This window comes from Delphinapterus leucas, chromosome 1 (assembly GCF_059928025.1).
Source record: "Delphinapterus leucas isolate spDelLeu-1000000601 "Yukka" chromosome 1, BTC_Dleu_Yukka2, whole genome shotgun sequence".
Lineage (NCBI taxonomy): Eukaryota > Metazoa > Chordata > Mammalia > Artiodactyla > Monodontidae > Delphinapterus > Delphinapterus leucas.
The window spans coordinates 174,163,783-174,186,207 of NC_143129.1; the positions used below are offsets into that span (position 1 = coordinate 174,163,783).

Below are 22,425 nucleotides of genomic sequence, written 5' to 3' on the forward strand. Positions count from 1 at the left end.
GGCTTCTGTACCAAATTAGTAACTGAGGTTCAATATATAACTTACCTAAGAGCTTCCTAGCAGCCAAAGCAAAAGGGGAAATATACTGGGTTAGAGTAGTCTGGCTCTGGGGTGACTTGGTCTCTTGAAAAAACACATCCTTACTCCCCGCACTGAGAGGGGCTGCATATAGAAGAGCTGCTATTGGCAGGGAAGGCCTTTGAGCCTATGTCCCTCAAATGCTCTTTCAAAGCTCAGGCTGCACTGTTCTTACCTCCTTGGTCCCTGCTCTAGCCTCTCCCATCTTTTCCCACCCAGCGATCTCTGCCCTTTCTCTCCTAGCTTGTTTCTTTCCCCTCCCTCCTCCTGTTACTTGGAGGGAGTGGTTTTCCATTCTCTCTGCGCTCCTGTCCCTGCTGGCAGTCTCCGTGCTTGTCCCAGCTAATTCTCAGGCATTTCATCTGCTTCACTGCTCCAGCCTGGCCTACTTTCCCTGGCTCTGGGCTCTGCAAAAGTAGTGGGTTTCCCATCAGCAGAGGTGTTCAGACTTGGGCCATGTGACCTCTATGGGGGAAGCAGCAGAGGAGATTTATAAATGGAAAGAGGGACTAGAATAGATGACTTTTCACATCTCTTTCAGGTCCAGCCCTCAGGGTCTGTGACTCTGTGCCTGGGTGACCGAGATGTAGCCCAGGTCCCCACCCCTGCTCCGGCTCCTGTATGGTCCTTCAGAGAAAACACAGTTGAGTTCAAATCCCATGACACAACTTAAAAGCTGCCTTACTCTAGATTAGTGATCATGTCCCACTCAGTTTCAGGTTCTTAACATAGAAAACAGGGGTAATACTGACCGCAGGGAATTGTGGGGTCAATGACAGTGCATGCCTAACTTTTATTTATGTATATTCCTGCCCAATCACAAGCAGAAAGGGGTTTGAAGCTCCTTAACAAATAAACACACAAATAACAACGACAACAAAAACTAAGCAACTACATACCAGACGATTAAAATAATGGAAAAATTATCTCATCCCAGCTCCCCCACTTGCTGGCTGTGTGACCTTGGGCAAGTTGTTTCACCTCTCTGAGCCTCAGCTTCCTCATTTGTAAAATGAGATAATAGTAGTACCTGCCCCCATTGGGATATTATAGAATTAAATAAAGTAATATGGAAGAATATTTAGCACAATGCCTGGCATATAGTAAATAGTCAATACATTTTAGCAATTACTAATATTATGTAATCTCATTTTTTTGTTTATAAAAAAGTAACCTGGGTACAGCTGAGCCACTTTGAGGACAGTCTCAAATCACTATTGAATTAGAAAGAAACACCAGTTCCTCCCCTCCCCCCACAGCAACAAAAAATTGAAAGGCAATTTAAAGGGCTTTTTTTTTTTTTAATTTATTTTTGTCTGCGTTGGGTCTTTGATGCTGTGCGCAGGCTTTCTCTAGTTGCGGCAAGCGGGGGCTACTTTTCATTGTGGTGCGTGGGCTTCTCATTGCGGTGGCTTCTCTTGTTGCAGAGCACGGGCTCTAGGAGAGCAGGCTTCAGTAGTTGTGGCACACGGGCTCAGTAGTTGTGGCACACGGGCTCAGTAGTTGTGGCGCACGGGCTCAGTAGTTGTGGCACACGGGCTCAGTAGTTGTGGCGCACGGGCTCAGTAGTTGTGGCGCACAGGCTTAGTTGCTCCGTGGCATGTGGGGTCTTCCCAGCCCAGGGCTCGAACCCGTGTCCCCTTCATTGGCAGGCGGATTCTTAACCACTGCGCCATCAGGGAAGTCCAAAAGGCAATTTAAATATTTATTCAATTCTTTTGAAAATGTTAAAGGTGATTTTATTCATAATCTCAAAAAAACTTCTTAACATTCCTTTTCCTCTTTCTGTTTCTTTTTCTTGTCTTCCCTCCCACCCTCTGCAGACAGCCTCCAAATCTGTATCCTGAGTCCCTCAAATGCTCTCTCAAAGCTCAGGCTGCACTGTTCTTACCTCCTTGCCCCCTGCTTCAGCCTCTCCCATCTTTTCCCACCCAGCAACCTCTATCCTTTCTCTCTTAGCTTGTTTCCTTCCCTTCCCTCCTCCTGTTACTCAGATCCACAGACTAAAACCAGGTTGAAGTCACGTGAACGACAGAGTTTTCTTCCTCAAAGGCAGGGAGGAAAGGAGGCTATGAACAGGTGAATAATGTAATGTTCTTCCTCTCACAAAACAGACATACATCTGTTAATACAGCTAAATGCAGAATCTCATCAAGGAGTTAACAGTGGTTGATATTTGAGGAGTAGGATTATGGGGGACTTTTTCCCTGTTGTATTCATTTCCATATTGTTTACACTATTTTACAGTGACCACATATTAATTACACTTGAAATCAGGGAAAATAGCAGAAAGAGTAAAGCAAAAGCGGGGAAAACGTGAGTATCCAAAATATATTCCACTGGTCCTGTATTTAAATCATGCAAAGTGCCAACTATGGGGCCCAGTACACACTTGATAAATAGGAGCTATTGTTAGTCAAGACCTAATGGACCTCCAGTCCCTCATGGAAACTCAAACTGCCCAATTGAATCAGAGTAGCTGGTGGCCCAGGGAGAAAGGGATCAGGCTGGGACATGCCGGTCCCCACCCCCACCCCAGGCAAACTCTCTGCAGGGTTGCAGAAATAGTCTGATTGGGTCTGACAAGATCTGCTTGCTCCTCCCGGACCAGCCTCCTAACGGGCTCTTTCTGATGCTTACTTGATTATATCCTCCTAGGCTGGCGGGTGGATGTGTGTGATGGGGGAGTCTGTTCCTGGAGAGTCTGGTGATGCCCCCAGGAGCTCTAGACTATAGCTTCAGTTCAGTTATGGAAGACAAAACAAAATGAAAACTTAAATAGTGCTCATAATGAGCCTCATCCTGTCTGCAGGCCTGTGGGCTGTCCAATTTGTCCAGACTCTCTCTGACTTGGTACATGGCATCAGCAACCCCCCACTGCCCCCCAAAATCAGTCCACCACTAAGGATTCTTTGGGTACCTACTGTATGCTAGACATTACCGAATGTCTACTCTGTACAAGATGATGACAGAGGCAAAGCAGAGGAAGAAGAATACCAATAATAACTGTTGCCATTTATTGAAGGCCTATGAAATGTAAGCCTCTCCACAAATTCGGGAGGATTCTTCTTGGACCTTGGTGAGTCCTGAGGCTGGGATGGCTAGAAATCACACCTAGACTCAAATGCCAGGTACCTCTGAGGCCCTCACTCTCCATGGCCTGGCCAGTCAGAGCCCTCGGCCACAGTGATTGGCCAAGGAATGGAAACATGTCTCAGTAAGAGCCAATGAGACTTGGTTTGAGGAGTGCTGTTGGAACTGCTGAGGAAAGAGGCCCTGTTTCTATTGCAGCTGCTGAGAGACTAGGATGCCTGGCTGGTGCCGCTGGCAGCCACTCTGTGATCATGAGGAGAGAGTCTGCCAGAGGACGAGGCCAGCGGAGAGGGAAACAGTCTTGAGAGACCAAGAGAATGACACTGAATCCTGACAATCATCTGAGCTCCTCAATGCAGCCATGACTAAAGCTAGCTCTACCCCCGTACTTTTCAGTTTAAGGGAGTTCTTCTGCCAGTTTGAGCCCTGATGCTCTGACTGCTGTGCCCAGAAACCTGAATATTTGGAGGAAGCACCCTCACCATCCAGTCTATAGGAGCCTGACAAGGAAAACATGTTTCCTTCCACACAACCACCCAGGTTTCTGTCAGAGAGCACAGCAAGCCCACAAATGTCAACAGAAGCAGCATGATGCCAGCAAAGGACCAAATCCTCTTAGACTGGCTGTGCCACCTTGGGGAAGCCACTTTCCCTCTCTGAACATTAATTTTCCTCACCTGTAACATGGGGCTGGGGTGGGAATCATAGCATCTATAGAATAGAACTGTTCCTAGAAGGCTGTTTGGTGGAGGTGAGTTCTGAGGATCCTCAAGGAGCTGGAGGTTAGGGTCAGAGTTAGCAGCAAACCTTCTCACTGTTCTCCCCTGAGCAGCATAAGACCAGGGCCTGTCTCTCCCAGGCAGCCTGGTGGAATGGAAGAGACTCAGCCATAGCACTAGGAGTCCCTCATTCTAGTCCTGGTTCTGCTGCCAGCCCAGGGAGTGGCTCTGGACAAGCCCCTCCCCTGCCAATGTGCCCCCTTCAGAGGTGAGAAAGCCACGCCCTTTCTCCTCTTTTCTTCATAGAGTCAGGATCACATCATGTTCACTGTTGTAGCCCCAATACTCAGCCCGGTTCCTGCCTCGTTGATAGAGCATTCCAGAATGCCCATCGTCTGAGTGAATAAAATGTGGTCAGGATGCCTGACCTTTCTTTTCTTTTTTTTGGAACATGTTGTTGTAGTATAACATATACAGAAAAAAATGCACAGATCCTAAGGCGTCTTCACAAACTGAACACAGCCCTGTCCCCAGTCCTTCCATCCCAAAACCACCTTACCAACAGCCGGAAGTCCCCCTGTTGCCCCCTTTCCAGTCATTCCCTCCCCAAAGGCAACACTGGCCAGACTTCTGACAGCATCGAAGTGCTTTGAACTTCATATAAATGGAGCAACGCTTAACATTTTCCAGTGGTTCATAGCTTACAGAGGGCCCACATGTACATTAACTCATTAAATCTTCACGTCAGTACTGGGGGGTAGGCAGGAATTACAAATCCTATTTTACAGAGGAGAAAACTGAGGCTCAGAGAGGAGAAGGGAATCCCCTAGAATCACACCGCTCGCAAGTGGAAAGCTAGGATAACTGGTTCCATTTTCGTGTCTCCCTGGATTTCAGAATGTCCCTCCAGGCATCAGGAATGGTCACAAATGTGAAACCAGGAATAGTCAGGAATCTGAAACCAGCCCAGGCCTGGGCAGCTGACGGTATAAGCTACCAGTCCTCCAGGATGGAAAGAGGGTCTGGGCATCCAGGTCCAGAGAAGTTCTGGTCACCTTTTGGGCAGGGACCACCCCTCCTTTCTAGTCTGCGGCACTCAACAAGCTTTGTGAATGCTGACAAGTGGCCTCCTCCCTGTCTCCCTCCCTCCACACTGGAGAATTCAGAGGGCTGTTGAATGGAAACAGGGAGAGTTATTTCCACAGCTCCCTCCCTGCCCTCCAGGTGGCCACACACACTGCCCAGGAGCAGATGGTCCCTTTGTAACCTTGCACTGTGTGCCCAGACCCCTCCTCTGCATGGTCAGAATCACTCTGGGCCAGCTCCTGACCAGGGGTGGCTGGCAGTAGATGCCCTGTCTTCCAGAATCCACCTCTGTCTCCCGTGACTGGTAGGCAAGATTCCCCAGGTCTTTCCTTCTGGCCTCATGAACTCCTATACATCCTTCAAAGCCCAAACACCATCTCCTCTGGAATGTCTTTGTCTCTCCTAAACATCCACTTATCATGGCCCCTGCATATTAGTTTCTCTTTCTCAACACAACATAGAGATAATCACAAAGTCACATAAACAAAACACACATTTTCACCTCACCCACAATCTTTCTCTCTCTCTTTTTTGCAAACTGGGCTACACACACAGTTGTACCAAATAACAGCCTTGCCCCTCTCATGTGCACATGCTACACCACAACACCAGAGGGGTTTGGGCTCCACTTGTTTACAGCAGGGACACAAAGTCTCTTTCTACCACACCAACGTGCATGCAAAACAGGCCCCAAAAGTACAGATCACACATTCATACAAATACACAGACACACACCTCTTTCACTCAGGCAGTTACACAACCACATGTAGAGACAGTTTCTCCTCTGCCATACAAACGTAAAGGCATGGAGAAACATCCAGCCTTCTCTCTGCTTCCCTTCTACCTTCTCCTCTCAACCCTCTCTCACTCTTACACACACACACACACACACACACACACCCACACCCCACACACACACACGGAAGCAGGCAGTAACAAACTTCCGAAATAGTCAGTCTCTGCCTTTCCGTCACACATAAACACACAGGCACGCGGGATCCATCCGCCTCTCCGCTTTTTCTGTCTCCTCCTCCCCTCTTACACACACACACACACACACACACCACATAAACACACACACGCAGCTGCAGCACGCTGGGTCACACTCCTTGCTGGCGCCAGGCAGGAGACAAAGGTCGCCGAGGCTCCCGGCGCCGCGCACCTGACACAGCTGAGCCGCTCCCCGGGCTCCGCCAGCCCCGAGCCGGTCTCGGCGAGGTCTGGACCCCGTACCCTGAAGCCGGAGACCCAGCCCGTTTCTGCCCTCGGAGGTCCGCACGCCGCCCCAGCCCCGGCCCCAGTCCCAGCGCGCAGAGGGTTAAGACGCGGGCGCGGGCGGGGCAGGCGGGCCCCGGGCGTGATTGGCTGAGCTGCCCGGGCCCCGCGCCCCGCCATTGGCCCCTCGGCGGGCCCGCCTCCTGGGACTCGGCGCCGGTGCCGCGCTTAGCCTCGGGGCGCCAGCGCGCTGCCGCGGCACGCAGCCGCCGCGTCCGAGGTGTGCGGCCGGGAACTGGTAGTGGGGCCCGGGGAGCAGCGCGGGGCCGGAGCGAAGCGCGCGAGCTATGGTGAGTGCTGCGCCCGGCCCGCCTTGACGGTCCCCCGCGGCGGCGCCGGAGTGGGACTCGGGGCCCGCCCGGCTCGCGGGGGCTGAGCGCAGGCAGCAGCCCTGGGAGGGCGTGGAGTTGGGGGGCGCGCGGGCAGGGCTCGGCTCGCCTGGCGGCGCCGCGCTCGGTCCCATCGGGGGCGGCCGCGCCGAGCTTGGTTCTGGGCGGCTGGACCCGGCCGGGTTTGGAGGTCTTGGGGTGGCCGATTCGGTTCGGGGTCCCTTGGTGCGGTTCTGGGCTGGGGCGTCCAGAAATCCCTGGACCCGGCTGGGCTTGGAGACCCTCGGCTGGTTCCGTAGGGGGTCGGGGGCAATCTGAAGAGGCTGTATTCGGTAGGACCTGAGTGTCCCGGGCCTCTGAGGTGGTTCTGGGGCTCGGCTTGGGGCATCGTGGGTGGCGGCGCCGAGCGCATTCATAAGGCTAGGTTGGGCGCCCTGGGACTGTGGATCCAGTATTCCCCTAGGGGCTTGAGAGTGGAGGCTGGGCAGCCAGGTTGACGGCTGTCAGAGTCCAGGGGCCACTTGGGGACCCTAGGCCCAGCGATCTGGTCTCCCCAGCATCTCCCAGTAATGGGTCTTCAGAGGAGGGGGTTGCTGAGACCAAGCACTGACTTGGATGGGCAGTGGTACCGGGGAGAAGGGAGCTGGGCATGGGGATTTCAGGGGGGTTTCTGAAGCCTTAGGAGAGAAACCCATTTGGTCGGGCCGGAGTTGTTGAGGCTGTGTTAGAGAGGAGGGTTGTCTCTGGAAGGAAAGCTAAGACCTTTCAATATCTCTCTGGGGCCCAGTGATCACCTCTCCATCTTGGGGGCCAAGGCCACCTACTTCTCTGTGGCTTCTTTCCCCAAGGACAGGCCCCTCTGATTCTCTCTCTAGTCCAGTTCTGTACCCTGTGGAGTGGATACAGGTCACCATGTAGGGCCTGAGGAGGACACGTGCCAGTGATGGTGGCTTCCAGTCCTGGGGATGCAGCCACCTCCACTTCTCCGTGGCAATGCTGCCAAGCCTGTGGGGGCCCGGGTGGGGGCAGGATGGGACCCCCTGTAGACTGACGAGTCCCCCCAGGGGCTCCCCAGGACCAGCCCCTACTCTGCCCAGGGCTGGAGTGCCCTTACAACATCCCTTTCATCTTCCCTCCAAGCCAGTCCCCTCTTTTCTCACTCCACGAGTGTCCACCTCCCCTGCACCACCTGCCTCTCCGGAGTCAGTAGTAATGCAGGTATGGCTTGACTCCGCACCCAAAGGTGCTTAGAGACCATCTTGGATCCAGCCCACCTCGTAGATCAGGAACCTGCCCCTGGATTGCTCTGCTTGAACAGTTTCAGCGGTAGGGTGCTCACTCCCCGCGGACCGGCACTTGATTTAAGGTCTCAGTATATGGGAAATAAAAAGGGTGTCGTTGAGGTTGAGGTCATATCATCCACTTTGCCTCCAAGCCCACCCTGACCTAAGTTACTCAGAAAGAGAACTGTTTTCTGCTTAAAAATCAGTAAAGAAAGAGAGGTCACCTTGCGTTGGTGACACTTTTCTGAGCCTTACAACCTAAGAAGCCTCCCAACCTGTCAGAGAGGCCCCTGGCTTTGGCATCAAACAGATTTGGATTTGAATTCTAGTTCCTCTACTTCCCCAGAGGGACAAATTACGTCATCACCTCCCAGTATCAGTTTCCTTGTCTGTGAAGCGAGGTGATGGGTCTTATCTCACAGGGATGGTGTACAGAGTGAGATAGCCCAGTGAGAGTGCTTTGCTCAGGTACAGCTAACTTTCCTTTCTTGTACAACCTTAAGCTCAAGGTGGGAAGTTCTGCCTGACATCTAACCTATTTGCTAAGTCTGGAAGAAGGACTAAAATTTATCATGTTGTGGGGAGAAGGGAAGAGTGATACTTAGAGAACGGGTCATTGGCTCACCTTTTAACAAAGATTTATTGAACACTTACTATATGCCAAGCGCTGTCTAGGGAGGGGAAAACAGTCGTAAACACTGTGTGTAAACACCAGTTCATAAATGTCCACGCAGTCCTCAGGCTAGGTGGCATATCTTTAGGAGAGGTAGAGAGATCCTGCCAGGTGAGGGCTCCCTTCTGTATGGAGAGGTGAGAGAAAGCTTCACCCAGCAGGTGGCATCTGAGTTGGAAAGAACATCCCAGCTAGGGGAACCTGTGTGAGCAAGGGACCAGAGGTGTGGGAGTACGGGAGAGGCCTGAATGGGACTTGCCTGACACCTGGGCATCAGAGAGGCAGGAGAGAGGAGAGAGAGTGGGCAAGGGGTGCTGATGGGGCTGGATGGCTGGAGGCTTAGGCAGACCGAGGAACCAGAACTCCACTGTGGATTGTTGGCCCACCGCACGTGGGTGCAGAGGAGGCCGATGTCAGGCCTCCTTGGCCCCCGTCATTTTGGTTTCCCCTAAACCCTAGTCCCTGTGCTCATTCCTGAGGTGGGGGTGATTCAGGGCCGCTAGAGTGTTTATTCCTTGGATCTCCTGCTCCATGGGTTTTAAACAATTCAGCGTTCCCTCCATCGTTGCCAAGTTTCCCCTGGCCCCTGGGTTCCTAGTGGGGCTCCTTTGGAGAGTGTGTGGGCTGTTTCCTGTTGTCCTGGCTCAATCTCCCTGATGGTTCCAAGCTCCCCACCCAGGTCTCTAACCCCTTGGCAGGGAGTCAGCGCTGTTCTCAAAGACCTCAAGTAGACCCCCCCCAGTGCAGGCTTGACATGAGGGTTCTCAGGAGGCTTTTTGTGTCTCCTGTCTCTGGCTGTCCCCATACTGCCCAGCAGCAGGCACAGAGGGGTGAAGGAGATTGCCCAGGGTCACACAGCAAGATAGTACCAGAGCAGGCACAGACCTCCTAGATGTTTGGAGGGTTACCAGATGGACAGGTTGGGGGAAGGAGGCCCAACCCGGCATTGCCAGTCCACTCTTGTGGCGCCTTGAGAATGTTCCTTTACATTCCAAACTAGGGGCTGAGCACAAAGCCACAGCTAAGGGTTGGGAATCATCTTTACTGTAAGTGGCTGAGTTGAGGACAGGTCCAGCTCCTAGGTTTGAATACTGGATGTACCACCAACTTGCTGCGTGACTTTGCATCAATTATTCCCTCTTTCTACACCTCCTCTCCTACCAAGTGGGGCAGATCTGCTCCTTCTGTAAGATACAATGTAGACATGCTTCGTTGCCTATTAAGCACTTGAGGGAAAAAGTATTATTAATTAAAGGTGGGAGGCCAGTCACATCCCCCCTGAACCAGGCTGTAGGGGGTTCCCGGAACACAGGAGTACCTTTCCCGGTGTGGCCAGAGCCTGTGCTCATAACTGGGTTATTCCTAACATTTTGGTAAATAGGCATGTTGTTAACTTTTGTTAAAGAATAAGTACATTGTTTCCCAGACAGAACTGGAGAGACCAGGAGAGCAGCAGGATTTGAGGAGTAAGAGGGCTACAGGGTGGATTCAGTAGAAAGCTTCAGGCGTCAGCCAAGACATAAGCAGGTCGGCTAAAGTCCACACTTCGATGACAGCGAGGGAGGAACCATCAGCAAATGTTTACGACTTTTCGTTCCCCTCAATTTTTTCTTTTTGGTTGACTAGCTAAGCAGCTCGCCCCCGTCAGAGTGCTGCATTCATTCATTCATTCGTTCATTCATTCATTCACCAAACAAGTATGCGTGGCATAATGCCAGGAGCTGGGGCTGTGGGTGGTGTGAACGAGACGGGTAGGTCTGTCTTCCACAGTCTGGTGGGCAGGCAGATATGGAGCAGGAAATTACCAGTGTGATTTCTGTTACCAAGGAGACTCGCAGGGTGCCGAGGAGCAGATAGGGCAACCTGGCCTGGGGATCAGGAAAGGCTCCCTGAGGACGTGACATTAAGGTTGTAGCCTAAAGAATGAACATTCTAGGCAGAGGGAGCAGTAAGTGGGAGATGGGACAAAACATGGTGCACTCGGGAGTTAATTCAGTTGCAGGCTGGGAGGTGGCCCCGGGGCAGGCGCACGCAGGGAGGGCCAGGTTAAGAATTCGGGGCTCGATCCTAAGGGCAGTGAGAGGAGTGATGTGGTCAGGTCTGCGTTTTGAGATGATGGTACAGGCTGCTTTCTGGAGAATGGGTAGGAGGGGTGAGGCTGGAGGCTGGGAGACCATTTAGGAGGCTGCCAGAGTGGCCCTAGGAGAGATGACAGTAGTCTGGACACCAGTCACTGCCCCATCCACCCCACACCACACCCCCATCATGCTGCCCAGAATGGGCAGTGAGGAGAGGAGGGAGCTGTGGCCACAGAGGTCCCACAGCCCTGTGGACATTGACCTTTCTCTTCTCATGCTTTCAGGCAGATAACTAGCGGGGCTCCTGGCCTCCAAGAACTTTGACCTAAAAGAGAGAAAGGTGAAGCTTCTGAATGGCTCTGAAACAAGGTAGAAAACAGGGATGCAGCTCCAGAGTCACCCTGGCCGTGGAGGTGTATCAGGGAAGTCTTCCCAGAGGAGGCGGCATCTGAGCTGCTTCATATGGCAACAGTTAGTGGAATGGAATGCTTCCTAGGAGCCAAGCTTTGGAGACATGACAACAAGGAGATACTCTCCTGTCCTTAAAGAGTTATAGTCTGGGGGGCAAAGTTTAATGAGCAAGCAACGCTGACTGAACCCCATTGCCAGTGAGAGGTGCTGGGGGTCTAGGCCCTGAGGGTTCTGCCCTTTCCCCAGCGGCCCTGAGGATGGGGTGCCTGGGATATCCGCTGGCCTGTCTCAGCTTGCTGACAAGCCTCAGAATGGCTCCCTCCTCCCCACAGGCTCCTGGCGAGGTGGGCGGTGGGGGGCGGTTTACCGACAGGGGAGATGGAAACAGAGGAACAAGTTTCTGGAGAACATTCAGGAAATTAGCTGAGGGAAGACCCAATGTCAGGGCCCAGAGATAGGGAGGTAGGCCTGGCTGCTAGATCTCCTTAAAACCTCGAATGCTTGTTTTAAAAGGGGATTTGTAACCGTCTAATTCAACGTCCCCATTTTACAGGAGGGAAGACTGAGGGGTACAGTGAGCCTCTACCATGTGCCTGGCACTTAAATGTAACCCTTCTGACTGTCACACCAACCACAGGAAGTAGGTTTATCCCCATTACAGAGCTGTGAAAGCTGGTGCCCAACGGCCACTTAGGGAATTAGGAGCTGGAACTGGGCAGCGGCCTCCTGATTCCTCAAGATTCTGGCTTCAGTCCCAAACTACCACTCAATTTAGCAGAAACTTCCTTCCTGGGAAAGCCCCCTGAGGACCGGGATGGGACTCCTGGGCAGTGGCCAGAGGCATTGGGAGCTGATTGGGGCTGGACGCTGGCCAGGCTGAAATACTGATTATCTTTCACCTTTGCACAGCGCTTGACAGTGAAGTCCTCTCCTCCCCACTCACCAACTGTCCTTGAGTCCCACTGCCAGTCAGTGGCAGAGCTAGGACTTAAACCCAGGCCTGTGCTTCCCCGCCCAGACCCCCAGCTCCCCAGCTCCCGGCATTGCCCCAGGGGCCCTGGCCCACGTCTCCAGTGGCCCCTGACTGGAGATGTCCCAAGCTTCCTGACCACATGCCCCCGTGAGTGTGAGCCTGACACATAAGCCTCGCCTTCCCTGGGCTCCTCCCCACAAGCTCCTTTGCCTCCTTGGCTGTAGGCAGGAGCGGGGCGGGTGGCAGCCAGGAGGAGTAGGGTTACAAGTGTAAACACCGTCATGTCAATATTTACCTCTGCCTGGAACCAGAGCCTCTGCCTCCCACACGCTGCCCCTCTGGGTGCACATGGCCTGCTCCAGGCCGCTCTGGTCACTGAAGGCAAGGCCAAGGGTGGAGATACATGTAGCTTCCAGCCCAGCTCTGCCTCTATCTTTCCGTGTGGCCCTGAGCAAGACACTCTCCCTTCCTGAGCCTTAGTTTTCCCATCTGTAAAATGACATGGCTGGGATAGACCGATTCAAGGGGCCTTTTCAGCTGTGACCTGTAGGATCACAAGCATAATACTCCGGTTCAGAGCACAGGCGTGAAGTTGGCCAGACGAGGTTTGAATCCCAGCTCTGCCGTTTCCTCACTGTGAGATTGTGGGCAAGTCAGTTAATCCCTTTGAGCTTCGTTTCTCCATCTGTAAAATGAGATCCTAACATACCTGTTTTGGAGGGTCATTGGTGAGGGTTAACGAGATGACGCGTTAATGCGCATAGCTTTTGGCACAGGGTAAGAACTGAGCGATGGTGGCGGTGGCCGTTATTCCAGAGAAACATTTTATGATTCTCTGAATCCAGACGCTGGGTTGCGTCACTTGGGGACTGGAGCCAAGGGTGGGGACTGTAACCTCAAGCCCTCCTAGTACTCTGGGGCCACTGGCTGGGCTGGGGGAACCCAAGGGTTGGAAAAGCCCCTTGGTTAACACCACACACACACACACAGACACACAGACACACAGACACACAGACACACAGACACACACACACACACGAGGCTCCTTTTTTGGACGGAGGTCCAGGACTGACCTCCGAGACTTGTGGCAGTGAGAGCAGCAAGGACAGGTGGAGGAGGCAGAGCGGGGAGGAAGGATGCATTTCCAAAGCAGCTATTTCACAGAAGCTCCGAGTCCAGTACACACAGGACTGTTCCCTCCAACCCTGGAGAGGAGGAGGCACGGGACGAGGCAGCTGCCGGCCAGCAGAAGTGGACCTACAGGCCAGTGGGCCCAGATTGAAGCCTGGCTCCCGCGCCTTTTGCTCTCTCACCTTGGACCGCATGTCGCCTCTCCGAGCTGTGTTTTCCTCGTCGCTGATATGCAGATGCTGGGCCTGTTTCGTCAGGTGCTGTTTCGGAAGAACCCAGCTCGGTCCTGGCACATACAGGGGGCTCAGCCGGTATCAGCCTCACGAGAACCACACGCCAGTCCTGATGCTGCTTGCGTGGGTTACTTCTTGAGGACAAGATGGCACATTTTTTTAAAATTGTGGTATAATTTGCATAAGATGCACACATCTTGTACAGCTCAGTTTTTACAAATGTACACACCTACATAATCACCCCCTAGATCAAAATATAAGAAGCTTTCCACTGCCCCAGAAAGTTCCCATGTGCCCCCTTCTGTCGATCCCCCTGCTACAGGGGGCTGCTGACCTACTTTCCATTACTCTGTTTTGCCTGATTTTTAACCTTATCTGCATGAATTCATATGTATGTGCGCTTGGGTCTGGTTTCCTTCAGCTTCAGTCAATACTGACCGTTTGTAGTTCTTCCATGCTGTTGCCAGTATCTGGGCCTTTTTAGGCTCTATTGCATCCCACTGGGTAGATGTGCATGTAAATGTCCGTGGATGAGAATTTGAATTGATTCCAGTTTGGGCAGCTGTGACATTCCTGTGCGTGTCTCTTGGGTGGGTCTTGGGAGTTGAACTGCCGGGCCGTAGGGTCAGTGCATATTTAACTTTCCTAGAAACTGCCACACAGTTCTCCAAGGAGGGTACTGTTCACCTCTTTGCCCAGGGCCCCATGGCCTAACCTAGTGTACTTTCTTGATGAATGTTTTCAGAAGAAGGATGGAATTTGAGTCCTTTCTTTGTCTTAATGCTTCAGATCCACACTGTCGGCCCTGCCTCTGCTGTCAGGGGCTGGCAGCTCCAGGCTGGGGGCTCTGCCTAGACCCTGCCTGAGCTTTATCTAGGCGTCTGTCATTTCTCAGGGCAGGGAGGGGGTCCTGGCCCTGGAGACCCCAGGCCATGAGGCTCTACCACTGATTGGCTGTGTGACCTTAGGCAAGTCCCTTCCCCTTCCTGGTCCTCAGTTTCCCCTTCTGCAAAACACTGTGTGGATTGAGGTTTCTGCAGCTCCCCAGTTTCTGGTAGGCTCCCCTCATTTGGGAGCCATTTGCTCCCAATTACTCTGTGCTTTTCCACCTCCAGGTTGCCCCTGTGCCACCTGTGAACCCCAGCTGTCCCGTACCTCTGAGAAAGGACCATTTGGGAAAGTGTGGGTAGGCTCTTCATCTTGGTACCCTCCCTACGCACCTCACTGTGAATCAGTCCTCCCTGGGTGAGAGCCCCCCAGAGCAGGCCTCTGGCCGTGGGAGCCCCACCCATGGAGGCTTTGCAAAGGCGATGGAGCAAACCTGGGTCTGTATCCTGCCACTTTGGGCTTTGTGACCTTGGGCAAGTCTCTCCACCTCTCTGAGCTCCTGAGTCCTCATCGGCAGGGTTATAAGGATGAAATGAGGTCTTGCGTCATTGTGGGGACAGAGGTGGATGGGGCAGCAAAATCCCTGCCCTTAAGGAGCTACATTCTAGCGGAGGGAGCCAGAGACTAAACAGACAAACCAACCAACCAGAAAGATCACTTCAGAGAAAGGAAAGAAAAGAAAACAATGTGGCTGTGAGGTGGGGGGTGGGATGCTCTAGACGGCCGGGGAAGGATGAGGAGGGGGAAGCCAGGCAAAAATGCGGGAGAGGAGAGTTCCAAACAGAAGGAACAGCAGGCGCAAAGAGCCTGAGGTAGGGACGAGGGATTTGGCACGTTATGAGTGGCAGGAAGGCCGATGTGGCTGGGCAGAGGAAGCAAGGGGGAAGTGGGTAGGAAGAGGTGGGCGTGGAGGGGCCAGGTCCTGCAGGGCCTTGTCAAGCATGGGGGGAAGCTGGCATTTCATTTTTAGAGTGACGGGAAGCCACTGCAGGGCTCCAAGTAGGGGATGACTCGGGTTTTGGTTTATGTTTTAGAAAAGCCCTGGCTGCTGTGTGGGGGAATGGCCTGTAGGGGGCAGGAGTGAGGCAGGGAGGCCAGTGTCTGGTGAGAGTGGGCCTCAGTACTTTCTCCTGTCCTGAGGGCAAGGAGGCTTGTGTTACTCTAGGATGTGGGATGTCAGCAGCTACTTCAGAGGACGGGCGAGCAGTAGTGGGGGCATCCCAGGTGCTGCAGGATGTTCCTGAGCAGAGCATGGTGGGCAAAATTTGCCTTTGGAGCCAGATAGACCTGTCTTAAAGCCTCCATTTGAACTCAGCCTTCCAGGGGGAGCTTGGGATTCTCCCAAAGTGACCCCTTTCCCACCACCCCAGGCCCTGAGGACCCAGGGACTTGGAGCCAGAAGGGCACAGAGCCAGGGCCTGCCTCCCCCGCTTCCGCACACCCTGCCGAGAAGTGAGGCGGAGGAAGTGATGGCCTCAAAGGCACGCCTAGCTCCTCTGCCCTCGGGCTGCTGCTCCCACGGCCCGGCTCGAGGAAATCCTGTGGCTTGGTGTTTCCTGGGTGTCCCGGGCTGGTCTGAGGCAGGAGGCGGCCACGAGAAAGCAGTACTTCATTTTTCTCTGCCCCTGAGTGGGTGGTTACTCGGTATCCTGCCGGGCTTCCGCGGGTGGAGGGAAGGAAGAGGGAGGGCATGGGAGTTCACAGAGTCTCAGAAGATCTACATGGAAGTGGGACGTAGACATCATCTAGAACAACCTCTTCGCGGGGAGACAAAGCCTCAGAAAGGGAAAGAGGCTTTGCCTAAGGCCACACGAGTTAGAAGCAGGACTTAGACCCTGACTTCCGGGACTCCTAATTTGGTGCTCTTTCTGTTAAGATGTGGGTTTCAGAGCCAGATAGACCTGGGTTCTAGTCCCAGCTCTGCCACTTAATTCTAGCTGGGTGATCTTGGGCCAGAGACTGTTTCTGAGCCTCGGTTTTCTCCCCTGTGGAATGGGATGATAGTAATTCCTTTCTCATGGTGTTTTAAAGAGTGGTTGAAATGATTCTTGTAAAGCTCATAGGATGTGCACATAGTGGGTCCTCGGTAACGGGAGCTGTCCATAACGTAATGATAGTAGGATTGAATAACATTGCTATTGCAGTTCTGTCATCCTGAGCCTCGCGAAGAGCTGGAGAGACCTGCTGCATGCTAGGCTTCGCTTACGCTGTTTTCTAGTTCTGGTGAGCGCAGTTAGGCTGGGGAGGTGAGGAGATTCCCATCATGAGCCTACCTCACTGCTGGTTTATTTTACTTCCCCGTATAGTTGGGAGACCCTTTAACAAGGCCCTTAATTATCACCACCACCCCAACACATACACACACACACACACACACACACACACACACACACACAAGTGCATGCGTGAAAGGCTTAGGTGGGCTGGAGCTATTCTGTCTGCCTGCAGCCTGAATAGGGAGCAGACAGGCATTAAATGCAGGCCCGGGATGGAACCCTAGGCAGCTCCCACTTTCTGCGCCAGGTCCTTACTACACACTCACTGATTCCTGTTTGTGCAGCATGGCCTTGGGGCCAAGAGCAGGGGTTGAGGTATCAATTTGAACTTGAACCCTGGCTCCACAACTTATTTGTTGTAAAGGACCTTTGAGCAGGTAAGTTTTCCTTTCTGAGCCTTGGGTTTCCCATCTGTAGAGTGGGTAAACAACCCGCTCCGGGGTGTTTGCAAACATTAAACGGGGGAAGATGTGCTCAGAGCACGTGTGGTGCGTATTCAGCACTTGACTCTGAGAGATGGGAGTACTAATTACAACACTGACATATGTATGTCCCAAACCCATTAGCCTGTTCCTCTTTCCACAAACTTTCTTGACGGTCCCCGGCCCACCCATCCCCTTTGAGGGACGAAGGAGACTGTCCCTCAGCCCCCTTCATTCCCCACCCCCGACTGCCTTCTATCAGGCTACAAGTCACCTTGGACGGAATTTCCCACTCTTTCTTGTCTCCTGCACCAATGCAGATCAAGAGCCGGTCTGCCTGGGTTTGAATCCCAGCTCTGCATTTACTTGAGCAACTTTAGGCAAATCCCTTTAGTTCTTAGCCTCTCTTTCTGCCTAAGTGAAATGGTAAGAATAATAGTACTAAACTCATACAGCTGTTTAAACAAGCGGTATAATTCTTGTAAAGAGCCAGAGTCTGTGCCCATCATAATCTGGGATCCATACCATAAGTGCCTAGTAAATGTTAACTGATTTTATTATTGGATGGAGTTCTGAAGGAGCAGAGCCCCTGCCTCTTTACATCTGTATTCCCAGCACCTGGCAAGGATGGGCTTGGAAGGGATTTGGGTTCTGTAGGGATTTGCACCATGGGCAACAGAGTTGTATTGCCTTACCAGTGAATTGGGCCTTCCTGAAAAGACCTTTGTCAGGGACTCGGGTCATATTGTGAGCTTGTTTATGCCCATGTTGTGGGCAGACATTTCCCACAAGCCTACTCCGCATCACCCCATGCTCTAGACGGTGTGGGAGAAGATGCAGACGCAGGGCTGCCTTAGTGAGCTCACAGTCCACAGGGGAAGCTAGGCACCGTGGTTCTGATCCAATTTGAGCATGGTCAGCACTGGCCAGGCAGGCTACTTCAGAGAAAACTTCTGGGGTTGGTGACACTTGATGATTCCTTGGGAGAAATGATGTATTAACTTCTGCCTACCTTTGATTTTTCTTCCATAATCCTTTTGTTCTTTCCTGCCATAGCGTTTACTGGTCTCAGCTATTACATAAAGATAATCAGGCCGTCATCAAAAAAGTCCACAAACAATAAATGCTGGAGAGGATGTGGAGAGAAGGGAACCCTCCTGCACTGTTGGTGGGAATGTAAATTGGTACAGCCACTATGGAGAACAGTATGGAGGTTCCTTAAAAAACTACAAATAGAATTACCATATGACCCAGCAATCCCACTCCTGGGCATATATCTGGAGAAAAACATGGTCCGAAAGGATACATGCACCCCAGTGTTCCTTGTAGCACTGTTTACAGTAGCCAAGACATGGAAGCGACCTAAATGTCCATTGACAGAGGAATGGGTAAAGAAGATGTGGTACGTATATACAATGGAATATTACTCAGCCATGAAAAAGAATGAAATAATGCCATTTGCACCAACATGGATGGACCTAGGGGTCATCATACTGAGTGAAGTAAGTCAGGCAGAGAAAGAGAAATACTGTATGATATCACTTATATGTGGAATCTAAAAAGAAATAATACAAATGAACCTATTTACAAAACAGAAATGGACTCACAGACTAGAGAATGAACTTATGGTTATGGGGCGGGGGGGGAGGGGGGAAGGGTGGGGGGAAGGGATAGTTAGGGAGTTTGGGATTGACATGTACACACTGCTATATTTAAAAAGGATAACCAACAAGGACCTACTGTATAGCATAGGGAACTATGCTCAATGTTATGTGGCAACCTGGATGGGAGGGGAGTCTGGGGGAGAATGGATACATGTTTATGTATGGTTGAGTCACTTTACTGTGCATCTGAAACTCTCACAACATTGCTAATTGGCTATACTCCAATATAAAAGTTAAAAAAAAAAGATAATCATGTTTCTTGAGTATTTACTGTGTGCCAGGCACAGTGCTAAGTGTTTTATGTTATCAGTTCTCTTAACTGATAACATCAGCCCTATGAAGTATTTATTATTATCCCCATTTTAGAGGTGGGGAAACTGAATCACAGAGAGGTAATGTATCTCTCTGAGCCAATAAGTGGTAGAGCAAGATTTGAACCCCAGACAGTTTGGCCAGAGCCCAAGTTCTTTTTTTTTTTTAGGTGTTTTAGGTATTCTTTTTTTAAAAATTTATTTATGTATTATTTTTGGCTGCGTTGGGTCTTCGTTGATGCGCACAGGCTTTCTCTAGTTGTGGATGGGCTTCTCATTGTGGTGGCATCCCTGTTGCGGAGCACGGGCTCCAGGCACGCGGGCTTCAGTAGTTGTGGCTCACGGGCTCCAGAGTACAGGCCCAGCAGCTGTGGCACATGGGCTTAGTTGCTTCGCGGCACGTGGGATCCTCCCGGACCAGGGCTCGAACTCGTGTCCCCTGCATTGGCAGGCGGATTCCCAACCACAGCACCAGCAGGGAAGCCCAGAGCCCAAGTTCTTAACCACTACACTAGAGTGCTTTGTCTGTAATTGACTGTCCCCCACAGTCCTATGACTAGGCAGTCTCGCAGATCCTGACTGCTTCCCCTTCCATGGGAGTCCTTTGCAGCCAGCAAAGATTAAGAAGTTAATATGAGGTCTTTCTGTATATCCTCCCTTAAGCATCAGCTCTGGCTTGAGCTGATGTCCTTTCAGGAGAAAGGGATCTGGAAGTTGAAACCCTGGAAAACAAAGGCCTTGTATCTGAGAGAGGAACAGGGATTAGAATAGAGGCATTTAGTGGGGTGAGGAAGGGAACTCAGAAGGCTGAAAAAGTTGGAATTCAGACTGAACCAATATTTGCCGAATGCATCTTCTGTGCCAGGTATGGGGGTATCTCTGCCCTCAAGGAGCTCCTAGGCCTGTGGGAGAGATAGACAAGTCAACTGGCCACAAGTGAAAGGCGACAGCCTTTAAAGGCTGGAGGAATGGATGACTAACTTGGCCCAGGGAGGTGACATTTTGAGTTGGATCTTGAAGGATGATTAGGAGTTCACCAGCCAGGCAGAGCCAGTAGTGGCGGAGCCAAAATTTAAACCTGAAGAGTCTGTCTCCAGAGTCTGTGTTGTCACCCACCGTGGCATGCTTGGCTCCACTGCCCTGCGAGGCCTGGCCTTGGGAGGGTGATTCTTCTGGTCCTGGGCCACTCAGTGCGGGCCCTGGGCAACTGTCCAGCCATTTCCCATCCAACCCCTGCTTCTGTCCTCGCAAACCCTGCTACGCACCCCTTCTGCAAGGGTTGTGGGTGGTTGACCAGCCTTGCATGGAGAGTCTCTGCCCTCTCTAGATGGCCAGGACTTGTGTCCTGAGAAGGACACACAGATTCCACCTCCGGTGCACCTGTGGCATCAAAAGAGGCATGAGGAGTCGGTGAAGGATTTCCTGTTTTGTTTTGCAGCTCTCCGCATCTCCCCACCCCCCAGCACCTGAAATGAGCTTTGCATAAGGCACTTCCTCAGATCATTTCCAGCAACCCCGGCAGTTAGAGGTTGGTTGTTACCATTTTACATCTGCAGAAGGCAACAGAGAGAGGTTGAGCTGCATGTCCAGGGTCACACAGCTAGGCAAGTAGAGAGTCCAGAATTTGTTCCTCACCTTGTCTAACTCCAAGGCCTGTGCTTACGTTTTTAAGCCATGAGGAAGCAGAACAGTTCATGATAGGCCTGTGCCTTTCTGGTGACAGATGCTTTCACCCCCATTCCACATAACCTATGGGCTTCTAATCAGGGCCCCAGGAATTGCAGGTTAGTGGTAACAGTAAGACTGCATTGACTGCAGTGCTTCTCAAGCCCAAGTGTACATGAGAATCACCAGGAATTCCGGTGACAAATGCATATTTCATTGCCCTTGTCACAGACATTCTGATTCAGTATGTTTGGAGTGGGGTACAGGAACCTACATTTCCAGCGAACTTCCTGATTCTGACGCTGGTGGGCGAATGATCACACTTTGGAAATCCTGACTTATTACACGTATGCTCTGGGCCCAGCCCTGTCCTGGGCCTTTTGTTTTGTCACTTCAGCCATCAGAACATTGCTTGGTGGGGGAAATTGATGCAAAAGGAGGTGGGGAGTCTTGAAAGAGACCTCTACCAGTCATAATAAAGACATTTGTAATCAACGTGCTGTAAGTGTTAATTTAATCTTTAGATTAATTGGCTAGGATACTGAGGCTCAGAGAGGTTCGGTGACTTACCCAAAGCCAAAAATCTCATCGAAGCAGAGCTGGAATTAGAACCCAGATCCCTCAGCTGCTGATGCCTGTGTTCTTCTCAGGCCCCCACACGGCCTCTTTTGCACACTCCCCCACATAGATTCTTAGAGAAGATAAATATGAGAAGATTGGTGGTGGTGGTAACTACCATTTATTGAGCAACTGCTCTGTGCCAGGCACAGGGTATAGAATGGTGAGCACACAGAAATGGTCTTAGGTAATTGCATAGATTTCTGATTTTGAGCAGGATACTGTGTGACCTTATGTCTGAGGAGCCCGTCCCAGGCAGGGGCTGGCGGGAGAGCAGTGGCAGGGAAGACATCTCTCAGGAAGAAACATTTGAGAAGAAGTCTGAAGGGTGGGTTAAGTATTAACCAGGTAAAAAGATAGACAAGGATTCTAGGCTAAGATAATGGCATGTGCAAAGGTCCTGAGGTGGGTGACCTATAGCATGTTCAGTGCAGCTGGAGTAGAAAGCAAAAGTGACCCAAGGTGAGGCTGAGGGGTCACCAGGGCCTGGGCCCCATGGGGTTATGTGGGCCAGGTGAGAGACTTGGACTTCATCCCAAGAGCAGTGGAAAATGGAAAGCCACAGAGTGTGTGTGTGTGTGTGTGTGTGTGTGTGTGTGTGTGTGTGTGTTTCAAATCAATAAAGTTTAGGCTTAATTTTCTTCTATACCGAAAGACCCCACTTAAGCCTGCAAAGGAAGAAAAGGCAAACATCTATAACTGGAAGGGTGGAGGGTCCACCTGGCCTTGCAAAGGGTGCCAGCAGGGAGATGGCAGGACCTGAATTGCCTTTTTTTAAACTCTCTCTGGCTGCCGAGTGGAGATGGCCTTGGGTGAGGGGGCAGGAATGGAGGTGGGAGATGGTGGTCCAGCCCAATCCCGTGGTAGTGGTGAGGGAGAGGCAGACAGAGACACTGAGGGGTAGAGTTGACAGTCTTGGTGATTGATTGAGCTGCTCTGGGTCAGGGTCACACAGCTCGTTAGCGGGCCTTCCAGCTAAACTCTGACTCAAGGCCCAGCTTCCTGCTAGCTGCTTTTGCAGCTCTTCTTCCAGGCCTTCTGGTGGCTACACCCGCTCCCTGTGCCCCCCAGCTCCCCCGCTGTGGAGTCTGCTGGCTTCAGAGAAGGGGGAGGCTTTATGGGCACAGATTCTGTCTTTGAAGCATCTAACGGGGGAGGAGCAGCTTTCTGCCCTCCGGATTCTTTCTCCGCGACCTCTGCACCCCGCTGCCGCCCTCCC

The 22,425-nt window shown here is 51.9% G+C and overlaps 1 protein-coding gene across 1 annotated transcript in view; it reads left to right on the forward strand.

Moving 5' to 3' along the window:
* Nucleotides 1–6,442: 6,442 nt before the first annotated feature.
* Nucleotides 6,443–22,425, forward strand: part of ECE1 (endothelin converting enzyme 1) — a 113,531-nt gene continuing 97,548 nt past the window's right edge. The window contains exon 1 of the mRNA XM_022552126.3: nucleotides 6,443–6,541. Within this exon, the coding sequence (XP_022407834.1) occupies nucleotides 6,539–6,541 (3 nt within the window). The 5' untranslated portion in view covers nucleotides 6,443–6,538. The remainder of the gene's footprint in view (nucleotides 6,542–22,425) is intronic.